Genomic DNA, 22,350 nt, shown 5'->3' on the forward strand with positions numbered 1-22,350 from the left:
ATGTCGCCAAGAGTCACTATGACAACAGCAGCAGGTAATAAAAAAAATTACAATGGGAAGAAAATTCAAATGTCTACTGCCTTCATATGGCTGTATGAATTATAGTGACTGGTATTTTGATAAATTCAGAGACCATATTCATCCCACTTTTCAGGAGCAGAAACACTAAAACCTGTTCTACATGATCCCCTTTGAGGCAGCAGCTGTGTCTGAAGAGTCACATCATCTCTCTGATCAGGACAGATAAGCAATACGGGAGACAGGAAAGGAGAAACCAAAGCAGGACGGGATAGAGGAACTGGAATGGGAGCAGTTTTTCAGTTTTAGCAGAAGGCTCTTATGAGAACGTGTGCTTGAGTTTTCCATATCTGATCTTTGGATTGGAGCAGACGTCACGAATTGTCCAAGTCTAACCTTTAGATTTTTAATGTTAGCAAGCATTAAAAAAAAAAAAAAAAAAAAAAAGCAAAACACAACCCATGCACAGGTCAAACCAAGACACATCTCTGGTGCTACAGCTGCTGACCTGTTAGCTACTCTGAGAGGCAGATGAAAAGGACACTGTCAAGGAGAACTGAGTGTCCAATGAGTGAGTGGAAGGGAAATGAAAGAACTTCGAAGTTATATGAACAAGGCAGACTGGAAAACCTGAAGTGCAAGGAGTTACAAAACCTGGATACCAAGAGATCTTAGGAAGTGTTGGAAACAATATTCTCATCGACTCTTCTACCTTCTAATTTGACAGATTTTCTTACACATGGTGAGATCATGATTTGGTTAAGGGCTGCTTTCTTTCTTACATTTATAAACTGCATAAAAATTGCACCAGTTTCTAAGTAGAAACGCTAACAATTTTGGATATACAGTACGACAGAGTAACACTGTAAGTCTATTTACTTGTTTCCTTTAATTACTAAAATTAGAGCAAGTTATATGTTCTTCTTATAGTTACGTATTAGAACTGCAGAATGTAAGCTTCTTTTAAGTAGTGCTAAAAGCATGAAAACTTAAATTTGCATTCTTTATTCTGTTATTTATACGTGGGGAGGGGCAGCATTTTCAGCTGCAACCAGCTCGAGGATGAAGCACAGGCAGTCTTTCCAAGTGGCTTACTGTACCTCTCCTACTGTGGTTTTGCTGTTCAATTCACGTGGTTTGGGAACACCCATTCCAACGACTGTATACAATATGTAGAAACTACAATCCCCATAAGTTTTAAATGTTTTATACACACCACTATAATATAAACCACAAGACAAATCTGAGAACCAAAGCTTCTCAATAACAACATTTTGAAAAAAAAAAAAAAAGGTATCAAATGACTGAACCGAGATCTTCTCACAACGTGGTGTCTTTTGCTAAGGGACAGCAAAATTTCAAGTGATGTGAAATCAACAAGTGTTGCTACTTGCTACGCCTACTGTCCCCTTCTACCTACTTCAAAGTCATTCCTCCTCCCCATCCCTACTCACAGCACAAAGTGCAGGAGCAACATAGAAGGGGGCAGTGTCAGATTCAGCACCAAGTACCAAGTGTACAATTAGTTTTATGTCTCTTAAAAAAAGGCATTTCAGTTTACATATAGTGAATAGAAAAAAATTGTGTTCCATGCGTATTTCTAAAATAGTAGTCCACAAATGAGTTATACTATTTTTTTCATTTTAAATAAGGATATTGAGAGATCTGTAACAACGTAAAACAATTATCCTATGTACTTAAAAACCTGTGAATCCAAGAAGTTATCTGAAGAATAATTTTGGCTAAGTAATGGATTATAATTGGCAAACTGTTTCATTTTACCAAAAAATCACTTGTTGGAATACTCTAACGGCCAGTTGTCATTAAGGAATAAGACAGGCATCCCATCCCAAATAAGCAAGGGAATCCAACTGTCCCATATAAGACCTCAAAGTGTTAGACTTCACTGACAGAAATGATTGGCAATGAGCATTTCAATTTAATTGATCATCTACCTGATTTTTGCTGCACAGAAAATTCACACTTTTAATGATCTAGTTACTCTGAAACCTTTACCAAATATTATTCTCGCATGTAATGTGTGTCTTCTGTGTTTTTATGGGCAACATGTTTCAATAGCTGCTCACCTGGATCCTAACACAACTATTGTTAGTAGTACACACCTACTTTCATATGTTCTTCCTAACATTTTGTACCTTAAGGAAAAGAATGTTTAAATATGTTAATTTCACTGACTTTTTGACTGAAAGCTCAACTATGGATCAAATAACATCGAACAATAAACTGACTCCAGAATTTTACCACTCCAGCAACTTGATATTTTCATGTTTAATATTGTTGCAACCTGTATAAAAATGGGATTTGCAATATTATTTTCACCTTTTAAAACTGTCTTTTACAACATTTTCAACATAAAAGGTGACAATATGACATAATTATACATAAAGTACCCTTAACTGAAAATGAGATGAGACTGCATTCATAGGCTTCAGAGAATAGCAAATTGCATAGAAATTCTTCATCAATTTAAGTGACATGGTACCACAACTTGTGTATTAGCAGCTTGACAGGCATCTTCAAATTTTCACAGAATTACACATAACTTGTCATGGCAATGTGAACTTCAACAGATAAGTAGCATATTAAAGATCTGCCTACCTAACAATGATACACTGCCTACTTTTTTCATCAGAGAATTGACTATCTGTTTACATAACCCAAATGACCTTTTCAGTGGTGATTAAATTACTTATCACTATTCTGTTGATTTCATATATGCACATACACATATGAAACAAGAATATTTTGATAAGTCGGTTAGGAGCATATTGATATCATTACAAATTTTATTACATGTAACTCATTTCAGCCCTAAATTTTAGAAATCTTAAATAAATAAAATATAATTTACAAAAATAAACCACTATTTACAAATGCAAAATTCATCCTAAGAAATTTTTTTCTTATGCAGGAGAATTGTTTCACAAAAAAGGCAATTACCAATCTGTGACAAACACACCTCAAGAAGTCAGATTTAGAGGTCCATTTACACAGCCCACAAAAAGCACAAGGATATTTTAAGAAATCTTCTCAAATTGATTTGCATGCAAGAAATTAATCACACCTAGCATTTTAAATCTCAGTGTTCTCCCCCTTAAATTTCTTGCATCAATGTCATAGTCTTGGCTGTGTTTTGGAAGTGGGGGAGGAAAAACCCCTGAGACAGCTCCACCGTTCACTGAAGTCTGGGTGAGAAAAGAGGTGGGGCTGCATCCTAGTTACTCATTACTTACTCTGCACTATTAGGGGAAACAGACCCGATTTGCCCCTAGCCTTACCTATGTCAAATTCCTCTAAAACAAACAGTTTGCTAAACAAGTTCAATGCTTTACAAAGGAAAAATACCATGTTAAAATAAACATTCTAATACAGGCAAAATATCAGATTCTTCACTTTATAAAGTGACCATAAAATCATTTACTTATAGAAATTAAAATGAATGGTTCAATGAATCAAACTGTTTTCTCAGGGTGTATCATCACAATCAATCTCCTTACTCTTTATGCTGTGAGCAGACAGTGATTATTTTGGAGAAGGAAAAATAAGGAAGTGTGGAATTAGTAATGCAGATGCTGAAAGGCAAGTGGCATGACTAGGAGCAGAACGCCTCCCACGAACGCTCTTTGTTCTCATCTCCACTGGCACCTACCCTGAAGTAGAAGGCCAGAGTAACCAAAGCCATTTGAACAGTAGTGTGCGCACCTGTCAGCTGACAAACAACATAAAACAAGTCACGCTGTGTTATCTGTGGTCACGGTCTTCAGGGTTAGTCCAGTAACTCAAGACTTTACATTCTTTTGTCTTTATTTGTTTATTTTAATTAAACATGTAAAGGTTAATAAACAGACATAGTCCAGAGTTAGTAGGTTGGTATTATAACATTTATTAAAATAATGCTATGGGTTAATAGAACAGCAAAGAACCAAAGAATTAAAATGCAAGCTATGTAAAAATCCCAACTAAAACCCGAAAGTGTCTAATCAATGTATTCATTCATCAGCTAACTAAAAGCCCAAGAAAGACAAGACACCCAATATAATAAAGTACTGCAAAACAATTGGCAATTTTCAGTTATCAAATTGTGGATTTTGCATTTTGTATCCTTTCTCAATCAAGAAAAAAATTCTTTTTGAATGTTATATAACATACATATAAAACAAGATAGAAAAATACATTATAAACTTGTAACAATGGCTGTAAATACATTATCTTACATGTTTCTCATAGGCAATAGGTTGGTTATGGTACATATAGAGCATGAAAACTACTAAGATAATAAAGAATAGACAAAAAATACATGTCAGCTGTACAGTAACATACCAGCGACACTCCCATCTACCCACGCTAAAAATTACATAATACTGTCAGAAAAAAGTCTTAAAAACTACATACTTTAATAAGAAATAAATTCAATAAAGAATGATAATACTGAGAACCAAGGCATTCAGATTTCAAAAGTCATGCTTTTCAGTTGATCCAAAATTTTGTCAACTAAGTTTTCAAAAGTTTGTTCAGAGCAGACATTACTCAAAAATGTCACACATTTATTGTTCGTACATTTACTTTCTCCCCATAAAAGACCTTTGATAAACATCTAAAATGTCCAGGTCTAACATAGCTGAGATGAAGCTGGATCAAATACTGGTATCATTTTTAACTATCACCTCAAGTGTTTGAGTGTCGCAGATTTATTCAACCAACCAAACAAAATAAAAATCAAAATGGCAAGGCATATATTGTAAATAAATCAAAACAACAGCATGTGTAACAGAAAGACAGAGCAGTGGCACATTAAACCAAAGCTAGCTGAATACAAAACAATGACTGTCTATTGCATAGTAAATAAACTGAAAACGGTTCCAAGTGAGACAAGCTGATGGAGAGGTCACCGTGAAGGTGCCAAGTGAGCTTCCTGCTGACCTTGACTGTGAAGCCGTGAAGGTATGGAAGAGGGAACGAGTTGATGAGCTGGGAGTGCACTGTCTCTTGAGATTTGCCACGTCTGGTACTGAGTAGTTACGGATTTACTCAAGTGTTTAGATGTAGGCTTTATATGTAAGTTGTTTCAACTATAAAACTGTTTGTACTTCATGAGAAATTGGAAGCTTAAACTGAAATGTAGTTCAGTATTTATATGCACAATGCTGCTAGTTTTTCACATTCTTTTAAAGTTAAAAAATGTGGCAAAAAGGGCACATGTTGGGAAGGAGGAGGAAGATTGCTAAAGCCAGCAGAGATGGACTACTCAAGTTATCCGGTAAGCTATAAACGAGTCTGATTAAATTTGGGTCATTTAAAAACACTGTTTTCCACAATGAAAATCACAAAAAATTCATTTTTGTGAAAAAGGTTTGCTAGGTATACTATTATCTCTAGTACAAAAAAAAAAAAAAAAAAAAAATTCAATGCATCTCCCTTCTCTGAATAGAATAAAGCTCTAATTTTGTCTGTAAACTGGTGTTCAGATCACACATAATTTTTATCTCAGAATCCTTTGGGTTAACATTGAAGATTGTGTAACAACCAAAAGTACTCAATTATGATATGTTTTTTAAAACTTACTAGTCAGATATTAGAAAAGTTATTCAAAATTTTTTTTTTTCACAGTATCAGATTTGGCAAATTTGCATCAAGGTAACGTGGCACAAATCATATAATTCAAACCCTCAACTCATTTGTCCCCCTCCTATCTTTTTTCACATACTGGGCGACTGAGTAACATGCATTAACTTTTATTCTGAGGGAGGAGCTGATCTTACAAGACACTTGACTAAATGACCATGAAGGAAAATAAGGCACTTTCTTTTCTTTAGACTTATTCCAATACTTAAAAAATAAAAAAGAAAGACAAAAAGGCTCTTTTGGTCTTTTGTTTCTTGACAACCACCAGAAAAAATCATTTAATGAAATAAAGGGTTTCTTTGTTCTTTTTCTTTTTTTTTTTTATAACACTTGAAAGTATAAAATGCTACATTTCCAAAAATATATATATTTTTTTCTGCACCAGCACCCTTGTATAGTAAAAGTATCTACTTTTTGTTCATTTGTTTCAATGCACTACACTTTTATCTACAATTTCATTACATGTATACAGCAAATAGGCAAGCATGGCTTTTACATCCTTAATGATTTTTTTCTATACAGGGAGGTTTAAAAAAAATACTTGAACAGTTTGCCCAGTAATGTGACACATAATGCATGTACCTTGTTCTCAAATTTTTTTTAAGGAGGTGTAAAATAAAGGTTCTGTAATTTTAACTCAGATATCCATCTTTTTAAAAATAGTGTTGCAGTTTTGTTCTTTGCATTACTTTTCAAAACTCCTTGTTAAGTTTTTCTCTCATGGCACACACTTCTAATACTTCAAATTTGGCAGGCAATATAAAAAAGGCTGCAACTTCTGCCCTTTGAGGGCACTGTAGTGACTGAACAGTATATCAAATTTTGAATACTTTTTGAATCACTTCACCAATGACTTCCCTGACCAAAGGTTCATGCATGATGCATCATCACACAGTACATTCAGAGAGAGCTTGACTTCGCTATCAGAAGAAAAGGTTCCTAGAAGTCTCTCACAGTAACTGCCTCTGTCACTGAGTAGTTAAGGGCCATCTGTCTCCCTTCTTAAGGAGGCCTTCTTACCGTTCGCTTGGGGTGGGACATTGAAAGATGATCAGTGCTGTGGGATGAATTGGGCCTTATTGCTTTACTACTATTCAGTGCAGGTTCTAGAACCACTTTCACCCAAACGGGGGGAAAAAGCTGAGTTGGAGGACAACAATTTCTTTGTCTTTTGTTTGGTTAGATGGTAAGACGAACGGACAAGTGCCTCAGCTCGCTGCACTGACGACAGGCAAGCAAAGGCGATTACCAGTTAACTGATCAGCAGGCAGGCATGGTCAGGTCATCATTGGGTGAAGAGTTCAGAGGTCAGAAGGTCATAGGTTAGTTGCCGGTGGCGGCTGGGTGGTTAGAAACAAAAAACAAAACAAAAAAAAGAAAAGAAAAGATAGAGAAGAGATTAGTTTCAGCTAGTGACGGCTTAATGACAACATGAAAAAACTAATCACAACTAATAAAAAAAAAAAAGCATGTTTAATTCTGACAAACTGATCGACACCATCTACAGAATACAATAAAAATCATGACAATTCATATCATGATTTGAACAAATGAAGAGGAGCCCACTCCCACAAAAGAAAAAAAATTGGTTAACAGAAAAAATAGAAATAAAATACAACTAACAACTAATAGTTAGTAGCAGTCAATGAAAGAAATTGGAAAACAATGATGAATAGGTTTGGTATACAGAATTTTGAACAGTCAGTGCAGTTATCAGTATCTGACTGCTATTAAGCATTAGTATTCTCTCAGATGCAAGCATTAAAGCAACTATTAATGATGGATGTGATTATTAATAATTGATGATTAACAGAAATGAATCTAAAGAAATTTAAATTTCTATGAGCAATTTGGTTCAACATAAACTCTGGGCCAAACAAGGTTTCTTTTGTTCAATAAATGTTTATTGCTTTTTCAATTATTCTATTTACAAACAACATGGAGTTTCTTGGCCTCATGATACAAAGCAATACTGTAGTCTAGCAGTGTAGGCAACATCATGGGAACTAGAAAAAGGCCAGGCCTTTTGCTCTGGCCAACAATTTCCAGTTGAAAATACTATTTTACACATATAGAACACTTATAAAATGCACTTGCATGTAAACACTGTAAAATCCTGCCATTTAAAATTCTATACCTCAAAGAGCTCTAAGTACATCAAAAAATAGAAGAAATTTCTAATTGATACCAATAAGGCATTTTAAAACTACAAACAGCTTTCTTTATTCAATTTCAAAGCTAATACTCTGCAAATACAATAAAATCTGACATTTCATATACATTCCTGCTTTATATTTTTATATTTTAAAAGAAGCCACCTGTAAATACTATTTTCTTCTGCAAAATAACAAAAAGAACAAAAAAATTTTTTTTAAAAATTACAGTAAAACAAAGTAGTTCTCAAGTGGAAAAGTTATCATTCCCAAAGTCCTTGAGTTGTTCCTTCCTTAATCAACCTCTGTCACATTCTGCTTCACCAAACTTGGTCCACTTAACAGTAGTATGATTTTTAAGACTCATATTCAACAGCTTAATTATTTCTACTATATTCTGAGGTTTGATAGAATTTTCTGTACTGTTGCCATTGTGACTAAGGCAGAGGAGATGTGAATGAAAATATATTCAGTGCAAAGTTAAGATTCTATGCCTTTTCATAAATTGAAACCCAGCAGGTGTAAAGTTCACAGAGTTTAGATGAACTCTATGATGAACTGATTTACCTTCACATGAGAAAAATGTTCCTATAGTTTTATCATTTAGGATAGTTTATAAACACTACAAAAATATTTTATCTTCATTGTGACCAGATCTTCCCTGAATGTCTTAAAAAGAATTTTATTTAAATTTTTTAAAAATATTGTTCCAAAATCAAGAGAAAATAAATATTTAACATGATGTAGTCACACTACTTCTCAAGATATGGAATTTTAAAGCATTTTTTGATGTTACTTAAAATTTTGATTAAAATGGTTTAAGTTTATACAAATTATGTAAGTAATGGTTTTTGTAAAATCATTACTCAGAAAAATTTCTGATTGAGGGGGGCTGTGGAATAAACAAAGCAAACTACCATTTATATATACTAGTACACCTAGAATATATCCTCTGCCAAGTCCTGGTCTCTTACAGTACACACAGGTATATCAACTGTGCAAAACCATTTATAGTTCATTACAACTAAAAAGTCACTTGGTCTTAAAGGCTTTAAATTCAGTTTTGAAATATTTATAGAAGTGGGTTTATTTTTAGTAAAGAACTAGATATTTGTCAACCACATACGTACTCTAAATGATCATAATAGAATTACATGGTTATATGTCCAAGGGCTGAGTTTCCTTGCATCCAAAATGCTTATAATAACTTCTCTTCAAAATATTTTTAAAAATAAAAAACCTCAAAAATAGAGAAAACAGTAGTATAATAAAATAATTTAAGTGAAGGACTTCAGACATCTCCCTTAGACCCAATGAGTGCATATAGTGATAGTAAGCATATGAATGGATATTGTTACTTAAAAAAAAAAAAAAAAAAAGACATTTCGGTTTGCTGACATTGCATTTTGAATAAAAACAGTGGCAGAATTAATCAAAATATGTATCACTAAAAAAGAGCCATGCATGGAATGTGTTGTTGTTTTCCAAACACTTAATAAAATCTTCCTCTAATATTTTCAACTATCTGAAGGTATTGGAGTAACAAGTAAGCCAACAATTATTGTGTTAAAATTAAGAAAAGACCCTGAAAGGGGAGCATACAGGGACAGAAAAATTTAAAATGAAAATACTGCAAAAAATAAAACAAAGCACTGTTTTCATGGATGATCACTGAGCTTGGGGTCTACTCTGTTCACTGAAAAAAATCACTACAAATTAAGTTATGTTCATTAAAAGTTTAAGGCTCTCTAATTATGTATGATGCTAAATAAATGCCATCAACATCTTTGGAAAGGCATTTTATTTCTACTGTGGACGACAACTGTGTCCAGTACTGATCATTAGTACTCTAGGAAACATGAAGCACTAGGTCTTTCATAAATCATAGAGGATGTAGGAATGGAGTATAAATTCACCACTTTTCCCCTACTAATATTAGAGTCTTTGATCAATGTAATTAGTAATAAATGTGCTATTAATAGAAGAGTTTTGAAAATCCTATCTTTTGATGAAAAAAAACCACAAAAACCATTCAATGTCAATAAACCGAAAATATTACTTCTCCATAGCATAAATAATTTATAAAAGGGTCCAAGGGCAAATATAGGACACAAATTACAAATGTTCAAGGGAGAAAAATGAAGACTTATTTTCCAGTCACAGGTCAGTCCAAAAGGATATCCAAACAGCTGGATCTCACACACCACAGAACTTGAGGAGATCGTCTACCTTCAAATAATATTTTAGCAGCAAATGACAAAAATCAAAGGATCCATTTTGGCAAGAGAATGTAAGAATAAGAGGGAGCTGATTTTCTAATTTATAATAAAATCCAACTACATGAAAGTTATCTTCACAGTCCTGACTTTGTTGATTTCAGCTAAGTACTTGACATGCACACCCTCATGTTTATACAGTGGCTCAAGTGTTTTATTACAAAGAGAAATGGAAACTAAATCTTCAGTTTTCTCCAAAAGTACACAGGAGGCATATATTCCTTTACTTCTCTCATTAAAGCACCATCCATTCAATTCATTTTGCAATACCAACCCAAAATTTCAGAATGATTAAAAGGTAAATTTTAGCAAAGTTATTAATGAAAAACAATTAAGGCAAAATAAAAATTTAATAGTTCCCCCAAATTGACTAATTTGTTTTAGTAGGAATAAATCATAGTAATAGAAATAGAAGATTTAATAAGTTAAAGTATGAAGGGAGGGGGGAAAAAAAAACAAAACAAAAAACCCAACCCTTAAATCTGTCAATTATCATAAATTTAGGAAAGGAAAGGAAACAGTGTACAGGTAAGCAGTTATACTTTTCTATCAGGTGTGGTGTTGCAAATTTTATGGACACCCAACGCATTTCTTATAAACAAGAACTGCAGAACTAAACTAACCTCGGTCTGCGGTCACAATCCTTTGGTAAGGATGGACACGCATATCGTGCCTTCGAACTTTAGTAGCCACCGCACCTAGTTAAATTGCAATTACCAAGACAAAGTTAGAAAACATACAGAAGGGGAAAAAAACATTAACAGCAGGTTTATCAAAATGAATTTCAAATGTTCATTTACTACAAAAGTTTGTTTTAAGAAACATGTTAAGGCACAGTAGTTTTAAAATTAACCGTAATATGTCACATATATATGCATCTATTAATATTGCATTCATTTCAAACATGTTGGCCTTAACCTATTTTATCCATTCATTTACAATCCCCAAGTTACAGTATTTCATGAACTCTATTAGATCCAAACATATTTGAGCTTTACTAGTCACATATTCACTGAAGTGCCTTTCTTGCAGTAGGACTACTTAAATAATGCCATGTTTAATACTGACAATTATTTGCTAACCTTAAGACCACTTCCAGAGTTTATTACTTAAAAAGGTTTAAAAGCAATTCTTAAAGCCTACAGATCATGTTTTAAAACTTTGAGTCAATAAGTATGAACTGCAATGAATTAGGTGATTAGTAAAGCAAACAGTATAGTACACTTAGCAGTCAGTACACTACTATACACTCCTTTATAAATTACCATTACTTTGTCATATTACAGACTAAACCAAATTAATAACATGGTTTTACTTTATATCTATGTGCAAAAAGTGCAAGTAAGCCACTGACTGCTAGGCTAAGCTTTTTCCCCGGAGGCTGCTGAGACTAAGCATTTGTTAAATTCAGATCTGATGAGGGTTCAGTTAAGACCGATCTTGAATTCTTAGCCTTTCGCTGGGAAAGCCATACCTAAAGATAAAAGGAAGGGAATTAAAAATTAGTCATCAATGAAGATTTGATGCTAATACCAATCTCCTCATTACCACCAACACACATGTCTGCATCTGTTTTGAAAGGCACTGCTTATTTTGAAATAATTTAATGTGAGATTTGATATATAGCATGCATGTTATCTGTGTGCAAATTTATTGTAACTCGGCAATTTAAAATAATCCCCTCTATTTTCCAAGGGGTCAAAATCATGTTTTACTGCTTAGTTAGCAAAGCAAGAAATAACATTGATGGGTGATTTTTTTTCCATTCAGTGCACATTATTAATCACCTTATGAATGCCAATTAGGTATTCTCAGTATTTTGCTCTTAATTTTGCCAGTCTAATAATTAAGTCTTTACAATGAAAAATTTCCCAATGGAAACAAAAAACATGTTGCTTTATGACGAGAAACAAATTTTACAGCAGTGCCTCTTGCTGTTTCTAAGCAGTAAACTGGTCTATCATCCCTTTTTCATCTTGGATAAACTAACTGTATACAAGTATAAATCTATGTGGCAAAATCAGGGTGATCTTGCACTGAAAGTCCTGGAAAAGCAGCTCATGGCTAAGAGCCTCAGCCCTACAGGAAGTTAAGGGTCCTAACTCCTCGGGAACAGACGCTGTGGGTGCAGCAGAGAGGATTTCTAGGGGAAGGAGCATGCATGGGGCCATAGGACAGAGTATTAATAGAAAGGAAAACTTAAATAAGGTTACAGGTTACATGTTATTTTAAAAATGTTCAAGAAATGTGCAACAGAAACAAGCTTCTCATCAATAATTCTGTGGTATAATTCTGACCTGTAATTACTTTATACAATGATTTAGACGGAAAACATGTACAATAATATGTATTTGTTCAAAAAACGAAAGGCACCTGAGTGCATGCACACACACAGATAACATACAGAGCATTGTGGCTTTCTTTAATTGAACAATGAATTTTCAAGCTCGAATCTTAATATCCGGGTTCATTAAAGATTTTCAAATTTTTATAAATCAATATTAATGCTTGGGGAAAAATAATCTTGAAAAGAACAAAGTCCTAAAAGTCAACAGCATGCATGCAGCACCAAGTCATATACAGTTCAGGAAAGAGAGTGTTCAGATTCTGTCTGGTGAAACAAAAGGGCTGCGTGGAGACAGCTGTCCCACACTGACTGTCGTGCTAGAACAGCTGCTGTGTTCTAGTCCTTCATCCAGCAAGTCAATGGGCTGAAATATCAGGCATGACTGGCATTTCAATCCACTCTATAAAAAAAAGGCATCAGTAATGTCTTTTTCGAGCACACCACTTTTTGTTCATGTAAAACCAAGAGTTTACAGTATGACCTTAATTTTTGCCTGCAGTGTGAATTTGAATTCAGTAACTACGTATTTACTCATGTATTCCAAACTACTACAGAAATCTCTCTCATGTTTAATGTTAACTGGGACTTCAAAAGACAAAAAACTGAAAGTATAGTTAAGATTGCAACCAATAATCTGGTCCCATTTAAAGTGATCACAAATACTTAGCACCCAATAATATCAATTTTATAAAAATCTCAAAATACTTTCATTCATAAGTTTAAAGGTTAACTAGTCATTCAAGAAATCCAGAAGTCAAAAAGAAATCTAACTCTGGAAGGAGGAGCTGATGAAGGCATTAAGACAATAGGGCAGGGCCTAAATAAAACTCAAAAACAATCCTAAGTACTGTCAGATGTGAAAATTATTTTCTATTTACGATGTACATAGCAAATTTACCCAACGAAATGAATTTGAGTTACCAAGTGAATCTGAACAAACTTGAGGTGTAGTTATTTAACCCTTAAAGAGGGGCCGAAATAAAATGAAATTTAGGTTTTCATTCTTTCCTAGTGGAAACTTATTTTGCCTCTCTAAAACTGTTAAAATTATTTCAGAGTCTGGGGCAGTAAAATATATGAAGAATATCATTAACCACCAGGGAGAAGAACTTACCTAATACACCACTGGGTTCAATAGGGTACTCAAGGATTGATGTAGCTGGTGCCAACGTGTAAGGGTATTCATAGGGTGTGTAGATCAACCCAGCCTCAGGCCCTGGAGGGACTATTGCAGCAGTTGGGTGAGGAGTTCCGTTTGGCATGACAGCGGTCTGTATTTGTCTGATCAAAGGCATTATGGTAGGGCCAGCTGGCGTAGGAGTACGCAGGGCAGCTGGTGGGAGGACAGGCGCAGGCCCAGTTATGATCCTTGGAGCAGCCTGGGCTGTTGCTGCAAGAGAAAAGGCAAGGGCTGCTACAGTAAGCAAAGAAATTCAGGAAGAAGTACAGGGATAGCAGTATAAAATATGGGAAAATAAGAGAGGAGTAGGAAAAAGAAAGGAAAAAGCAGGAAAGAAGAAAAATAAAAGGAAATCATTAGTACATGCACTGATCACACAAAAATGCCAAAGCACACCAATCAAATGCAATCAGCTTTCCCTTTCCCAATGTGATTAAGAACAAATGTGCAAAAATTAAAAGCCACTGTAAAAAAAAAAAAAAAAAAAAAAAAAGAGACAAAATGTTATATTTAGTTTATATATTTGATATATCTGGTTTTTAAGATTTCTTGAGACTAAAGGTGCATGCAGAAGCACAAGAAAACATTTGCATTAAAAGATGTTACAAAAAATTTGTAATTGGGAGTCCACAGAAACAGTTTTGGTATATTTTGGAAGTGTAACTTCAGTTTGAAATTAAAGAAATAATAATTTTCATTGTATTCAGTCATACAAGTAACCGTTAGATGATTATATTTATATCCTGCAGCATTAGTAGTTAACTTCATTAAAAAAATATATAAAAAGATCCTAACTTAAGACATTAATGATATGCTCACATTCTTATGAATAAATTAAAGTCAATTACTTGTAAAATAAATTACATTTCTAAATTCACTGAGTTGCCTACATGTTAGAAAGTTGGAAAGGACTTTAAAATTTATTTCTTAAAACCATTAGTAATTGAAAAATACTATGCTTATATGATACATGTAACCATGAGACTACCTCAAAATATAAATTTCATATTCATTTTAAATATAAAAAAGCAATCCTCATGGCCTTTAAAATCATGCACAGATTTCTAAGAAGAAAAATTTAAGACTGGAAATACTTATTACCACCCACTGATCTCTGTGAACTCACACATGAACTCAACAGGGAAAAACACCGGAGGGGGAACATGCAAGCAAGGGAACAGGAAAGAACTCAACAGAAGGGTCATTCATCAAGTAGCACTTTAACTTCTAAAAAAGCTTTCAAAGTCTATATTTTGCATAACTACAACGAAATAAAACAGGAGGCCCAGAAGCTGTACACAACAGGAAATTTCTTGAAACTCTTGAATTTAGATATCAAAATGTCATCAGAAAAAAAAAAAAAAAAATCTACAAACCTAAAGCTTTGATATGCTGGTATACAAAGAAATCAAGAGAGGGTAGTGATTCATGAAAGCATTAAAAATAGGACTGTTGGTCCCCTGTTCAATGACACAATTACTTCAACTCTTCAGTTTAACTGCTCATGTGTTATGCTGTCAAAAGAAGTTTGTAGACAAAACAGGAGAGACAGTTACAACCCTAGGCCTCAGTCTCATCCTTACGTGATTTAATGTTGGCATCTCTGTAGGTGCCATTCAGAATTGCGAGCTCCATCAGCTGCATCTTCTTCAGGCTGTCTTCTCCTTCTGCCTGTGTGTGGAAGAACATGAGAAGTAAGCATTTAGACTGTTCACAAACACCACAGCTAGATCTACATACAAGCCTTAAATCAAATACACATGTGCAGTGACCTATTTCAATCAGGAGGAAAAAACAAACAAAAACCTGGGAACCCTAAGTTTCTGACATCCTAAAACCTATTTCCTCAGGGATGGCATGTGGCTACACAAGTCATTTTCAATGGCCAGTGGCTTTCTTGAAATGGAAATGAATAAAAATGTTAGCTAAAATTAAATATGAAATGTTTTCTTTAGGATGTATTATTTTGATGCATATTCCAAAACCCAGATACATTCATTAAAAGAAACACATATCCCCAGCACTACAAAAGAAAACACTGTCTTTGGAGTCACCACATGACTTACTCTCCCAACCAGGAAACATTTCAAAGCTGAAAAGGGTGCTAATAACTACACTACACTACAAAGGCAGACATAAAGTAGGATCATCTCTGATTATCAAAACATTTGGCAAGTCTATTTCACCTTGGATTCTCCCTATTCTTCCATACTCAATCTACATACCCAAATTATACTCAGGGGTCAGGTAAAAACCCCCAAACACAACTTTCAATGTTTCTCAACAATTTCATGTTCTTACTATCTAAAAATACAAAGTTTAAGCTACATACAATCTGGCCCCAAACTATCACCTCAAGTTAAACCTATTAATCTTTAATAATTTTAGACACATGCCCAATATATTAAAAGTCAAACCAAGTCACTCCTTGTCGCTCATGTGTGCATATTTCTTCATTGTAAATGCTTATTTTCATGTCATTCTACTCCTCCCTCTTTCCAAATCCTACCTATCCCACAAACTTCAATGGATACTATCTTCTTGAGGGGTCATCCCTAGACGATACTGTTTCTGTCTTGAATCAGTCTGCTGAACACTGCCCACTCCTAAATAGAGCCTGTTTCTTATTTATTACTGGTTAATCCCATGGTCACGCTCTTTAATTACTGATGTAAGAAATCTTTATTTTCAAATCCCAAATGTCAAAGTCAAAGAGGATAAACTTTAGCTATAGCAAAAGCAGCAAGAGATGAAGGCCCATTCTCTGAAGTTTGTCCCTGAAGACAATGGTAGGGATGAAACTAAGTGTCCCCCACTTTAATGTATTATCTCACCCTCAGGAATTAATATTTAAAAAGTAAGTGACCCAATGACACATTTTTCTGACATAAGCTGTTTCTCTTAGATTAAAAAAAGGGGTAGAATGAGGACAAGGGCAAGCTTTTCAGGCCTCCTCCTTTTCTGTTACACAGATAATGATACTAAGATTCTGGGCATTAGTGAAGACAGGTATGCTATCATTTGTAGTAAACACAACTGCTGAGTGGGATCTTAACAAACCACAGAGAATTAACATCAAGGCACTCCTAACTTGTAAAAAGTCTGCTTGCAGTAGAATACTTCACAAGATAACACTTGTACATAAGGGATCACACTATTCCTTGACCCCATCAGTGTGCATCAAGATGAATGAAAACAAAATGAACAGGATTTCTTTGAAAGACAGAAATTACTGGTCAAAAATAAAAGAATTTGAAATTCATTATAAAACATCTTAAACTTGTTCATGAAAAACTCCAGTATTAATATTAATTTATCAAGTTGGTTCAAATAAATCTATATACCATAACGAAAGAATACAAGCATTACATTTTTTTTCCCAAGGGAGCAGGAGGTATACCTCCAGTCAGAGTGAGAAAGAAGAGGTACAAGTTTGAAAATGTGGGCCAAAAAGAGGGCAAATTTACCTCCATCAAAAACAAAAATGAAAAAGAGTCTTCTGTGGAAAGAGCAGGTACTTGAAAACATGTTTGAACTGAAATGCTTCTTTTGAATGACAAAAGAATTACCCCTGAGATGGTAATGCAGCATCAAATACAGCAGAAAGTCAAAGAGAAAACTGATGGAAGAAATACACATGTGCAACACCAGCGGATGCATGTGTGCGTGTCTTCTGCAGCCTGCAGGGTACTCACACAATGCAAGGATCACTTCAAGAGAAGAATAAACCTCAGAGTAGCCAAACCTGCACTAAGAGGTGTTGATACTATGTGCCATAATGTTGTCCCTGGCTGGCAGTGACTTCTGTTATGCTGGACCAGGGCTATTATGGCAGGCTATACTAATGCCTTCCCAGAAAAGCTATGGGTTAAGTTGGCAGAGCAGGAGTCATTTGAGGATGGGCTTCACCCTTGGACTTCACCACACCCACCACTCAGGTACCACACTACTGGGTATCCACAGGCTCTGTGTGCCTCAGGAGACAATAAAGTTCATTACAGAATTACTTTTATACAGATGTGATGATTTCAACCTTTCTGTCTTGGCTTTGACAGAAACTTGGCATCTGTATCTGCCTGAACACAAGTGTGTGCTTCTTCTTTCAAGTTTAAGTTCAGATAACTTGCTACTAAGCTTGACTATGGTCCAGCTCCAGAATTTCTACTAGCCAGATGTAAGACTTCTCTCAAAGAAAACAACTGATCAGATATGACATCCTGAGGCTGCACATCTCAACTCTGGACATTTCACACGGTATTTTATAGAACCCTGTTGGGACCAGCATATCTAAAGATGCAACACTGACTTTTTCATTTGTAACAAATGAAACCACTCTTACACAACTAGCGTAAGGTCATAAAATCCAATTTTACAAAGCTGAATTCAAGTGATTACCTGCACTCTCGTAACTTTGCCCTATATTTTGAAATCACTTAAAAATTGAGGTATAATTTATATGTGCAGTGAAATCCTGAGGTCCTAAGTGTACACTGGATCAGTTTTGATGAATGTACATCAAGAGATGGTAATTTCCATCAACCAAATCCTGTGTGCCCTAAGTACCTATCACCCACCTGATTTCTCTCACACCACAATTCAGGTTGCCTATTCAAGACCTAAGATAATGGAATCATATGTAATGTTCTGGTCCAGTTTCTTTCCTACACACAGTTTTTGCTGCTGTACCAGCAGTTCATTTGTTTTCATGGCTAAGCAGCACTCTGTTTATCCTGTCTTCTGATCTAGACATTTGTCTATTTCTAGTTTTTATATACCGTGAATGAGGCCAGTATGGTAATTTTTGCACAAGTTTTTTTTTTGGGGGGGGGCGGGTAAAGGAGGGGGGTGAATCTAGTATTCATTTACCTAGGATAAATACCTAGCAATGGAATTACTAGGTCACAGGGTTGATGAATTGCATGGGAAATACTACGTGAAGATTATTAAAAACATGTAATAACGCTTTTCTTTTCGAGACAGGGTCTCACTTATCTGCTTAGGGCCTTGCTAGGTTGCTGAGACTGGCCTTAAACTTGTGATCTTCCTGCTTCTCTCCCAAGTCTCTGGGATTACAGGCTCGCACCACCTTTACTTTTAAAATGTACCAGTTCAAAAACAACAAACACTTGCTAACACCTAAAACCTGAGGTATCTGAGGAGTTAAGAATTCATATTTTTCAGACTTGTAGAAAGATAATATTATGAAGATTTATATAACACCCCCGGCAGGGCTAGGGAACAACACTCCTATAATCCCATCTGTACACTATTGATGGGGGAAGAGTAAAGGCAGTAGAAACATACTGTTTTGAACTTTGGGGTGTTTGCATTATGAATGACAGATTTATGGATATGTGTGAATATATATATTTAAATTTATGCACATTACAGTAATAGAAATAGTTCATGTTTAACACTACAGGAGAGTAACAGAGCCTTAACATTTTCAGGTGGAGCAATTTATATGCTATTCTACTTTATTAAAACCAGATATCAGATCTTTATCATTTAAGTATTAATGCTTAATAATAAAGCTAAGGTACTGGTTCAATATTACTCCTGAGGCTTGGATAGATTAGGTGGTTTATCCTAAGTTACACCAAGGTCACACTGTAAAACTAGCTCCCAAAACAGAATAACAAGATTCAAAATCCTAAGATTTAACCATAAGGTTATACCTTTTCCAATGCTCCAATGCCTCTACCTAGAAATATCTTTTGAATTCATCAAAGATCTCACATTAGAAATAAAAGGAAATTAATTTTTAGCATTTTAAGATCTCTGAAGTATACATTAAAAAAATCTTACAATGTTAATTATAGAGTTGAAATAACATTCTCAAATAATTAAAACTGTACCAACAAAAAAAATAATGATTTGAAAAACTGCTTAAAAAAAAGCCTGTTACTCTCCAGGTTACCATTCAAGGAAATGAACCTGTATGGGTAGTCTTGTTTGCAGTGTTTTTCATTAGTCAAAAGTCATAGCCCCTCACAGTAGACCTGGAGGTTTCTGGAGAAGCATCCTGTACAATCTCCCTTTCAACAACTCTAAGAGCACTCCTGCCAGAGTGCAGACTTCCCATGATACCTACATATAATAATGCTTCATGGATTTCATAAAGCCATACTGTTTATTTTGGGGGCGGGCCAATCACAGACATGCAGACTCATCTTTTCTACTTTTCGATCCTTATTTTTCTTTTATGAATTTGCATTAAGTAACAGAGGTTTTCCAAACACAAAAACACATGAAAAATTCACTTGGCAAATAAGAGCTGAATAAACATACTTGTAGAGAATCAAAGAGGGTCCACATTATCAAAATTTTAGTGCCAATCAACACATTCATTTGCCCTGCCAGCTAGAGAAAAGAACTCAACTGACTTAAATTTAAATAAAGGGTTTTAAAGACCAGAGTAATGTAACAGTCTGTCTTTAAAGGCTCATTTTGTTACTTAGTGAACAGACTGTTAAGAGGCCCCAATATGATTAATGAGACTGGTCATGAGTTGACACAGTGCAGGAAACAGAAGTTTGATGATCAGCAGGTTACAGGAGTAAAGGAAAAGGAAAAATTAAAATGATGTTTCGGCCTTTGGTTTAAGCAATAAAGTGGATGATGGTTCCATTTAATGAGATGAAAAGGTAAGAGAATGATGCAGAATCAAAAGTTGTTTTGAAAGGTTAAGTCTGAAATACCTATTTTAAACTTCTAAGTGGAGGTCAGGCAGATATCTGAACATGAATCTGGGGTTGACTTGCTAACTTATCCTATAAAACTAGTAGACAAATTATGTTCTTAATTTTCAAAAATTTTCTCTGAAACCATGCAGTAGTACTGTCTCAAGTAACTCACCATATGCTTTCAAATGCTTGGTATAGGACTCAAAACTATTTCTTCTTTGCCAGTTAGTTTTCTGTGAGGCTTTCAACCAAGACACAGTGAGGATGATAAATAAAGCAAGTCGTAAGAGCTGGATGAGGAGAGAAGGGACACGCTCCCTCCGTGTGAAGCTCCTCCCAGCTCTGCCCCTGCCGCAGGCAGTGGTCTCTAGCCTCCACACTTCCCTTCCGCCAGCACTCGAGAACAGGCTTCACTATGTGGCCCCTTGCACCCATGATCTACCAGCACCAGCCAGCCAGCCAGCCGGCCAGCGTCCATTCCTCCTTGTGCCCGCAGGTTCCAGTAAGAGCAGATTGGCTCCATGTCAGAGGTCTCTGTTCCAACTCAGCATCACATTTTCTCCAAGTGTCCAAGAGCAATAACATCTCCAACCTCTCCTATTTTCCCACTCTTCCTGGAGTGTCTAAATCCGTGTCAAAGACTGTCTGTTTTCCTAACTGACAGGGAAGGTAAGAGACCCTCCATCACCACCTCATGCAATCGGCATTTCACAGACTGGCATTTATGGCCATGCCAATGTCTTTCCTCTTTTGTCAACAACCTTGTTGTGACAAAAGTCTATGTGGACTTTTCTGTGTTGATCGTGCACAACTGGGATTCCCTTTAGATCATTTAGCTCTCTTTCTATGATCTTTTTATCTTCAGGTACTGAGACCACTGATGAGCACCTTACTATCATGTAGCTACTGTGCTACATCCAACACAAAGGAGGCAGTTCACAGACCCACTTCCTAGCACTGTTAAAGACAGCCAGTGTGAAGCTCCATGTCAGAGCTGCTTGGCCAGGTGGAGAGTCTTGTTCTCTCACCTGGCAAACAGTCTGTTTGTCGGGGCAAAGCATACCCATAGGCAGATGCAGGGTCAAAGTGTGAGACACAGTAAGAGAAAAACAAATCTCCCTTATCTTTCTGTATTTCCCTTGTACTATCTAACATACTCTCAATTGCAATACCTGGTTTAGGAGCAAAAACATGTCACAGGTAAACCAAGATAAAACAAATTGTGAGGCACTTTTATTTAATCAGAAAAGTTTTAAAACACTCAAAACTCACACATGTACACACTGCTTCCTTCATTTAAACTATACAAAACTAACAGTTTTAGCTCAGGGTAGTATGTTCTGCTTTCTTCAACAAGATATAAATAGGTCCATTTAAAAGAGACCTATTTATTTAAAAACAGTAATGATCTCAGCAAGGAAAAGCCATGTCCCAATAATAAGCACTTATTTTGTCCAATGCCATGTACAGTGTGATATAAATTGTGATTTTGCTTTTTTACTGTACACAATATGGATGACAAAATTCTGAAAGTTGATCAACAATTCAGGCTACATACTAACATTAAAGAGTCAAGTAGTTTGTAGACAGACCTCTAGAGTTGATTGTATATTAGGTAGCTATTATTAGGTAGTATGGTTTGGCTACAAAGGTAAGACATATAATGCAAATTAGGAGTTCAAGAGTCTTGTTCTATAGTAGATAACAAAAACAGAAATCACAAAATAATGTTTTTATAAACCACAAAATAATGATCTTATGAGTGGTGAAGAGGCAAAAATAAGAAATGCTACGTGCAGTGGTGGAGAGGGGTGTGAGGTGGTCAGACCCTTTTGTAAGGAATACCTGACGAAAGGATCTGCAAGAGTCCTGGCCTGCACATTCCCAGAGCTGTCCCTGTCTCCTCGGCTCCTAGGAGCCAGTGATAGGCACTGTACACCAGTGGGGCAAACATGAGCTGCGTGACGGTGGGCAGAGCCAAGGTAGGGCTGCTGCTTCTGACAGCACTCCTACCCACGCAGATTTATTCAAATCAACAGCTGCTGTG

The 22,350-nt window shown here is 35.4% G+C and overlaps 1 protein-coding gene and 1 long non-coding RNA gene across 7 annotated transcripts in view; one reads left to right on the forward strand and one right to left on the reverse strand.

Annotated features, from left to right (window-relative positions):
* LOC306666496 overlaps positions 1-22,350 on the forward strand; it is a 723,108-nt gene that overhangs the window by 652,500 nt on the left and 48,258 nt on the right. The window lies entirely within an intron of this gene.
* QKI (QKI, KH domain containing RNA binding) overlaps positions 2,293-22,350 on the reverse strand; it is a 138,283-nt gene continuing 118,225 nt past the window's right edge. Inside the window, exons 5-8 of one of the 6 annotated variants that reach the window (XR_013765315.1) lie at positions 15,201-15,288; positions 13,552-13,851; positions 10,714-12,837; positions 2,293-7,001 (exon numbers count right to left, since the gene is read on the reverse strand). Coding sequence is in view for 5 of the 6 variants with exons in the window: in XM_079148630.1 (XP_079004756.1) it covers positions 6,985-7,001; positions 10,714-10,788; positions 13,552-13,851; positions 15,201-15,288 (480 nt within the window). In the remaining variant the exon portion in view is untranslated. Of the gene's footprint in view, positions 7,002-7,859; positions 12,838-13,551; positions 13,852-15,200; positions 15,289-22,350 lie in introns of those variants that run through there. The other 5 variants (XM_079148631.1, XM_079148632.1, XM_079148630.1 and 2 more) reach the window with 5 other exon arrangements.

Source organism: Sciurus vulgaris (assembly GCF_902686455.1).
Source record: "Sciurus vulgaris genome assembly, chromosome: 7".
Taxonomy (NCBI): domain Eukaryota; kingdom Metazoa; phylum Chordata; class Mammalia; order Rodentia; family Sciuridae; genus Sciurus; species Sciurus vulgaris.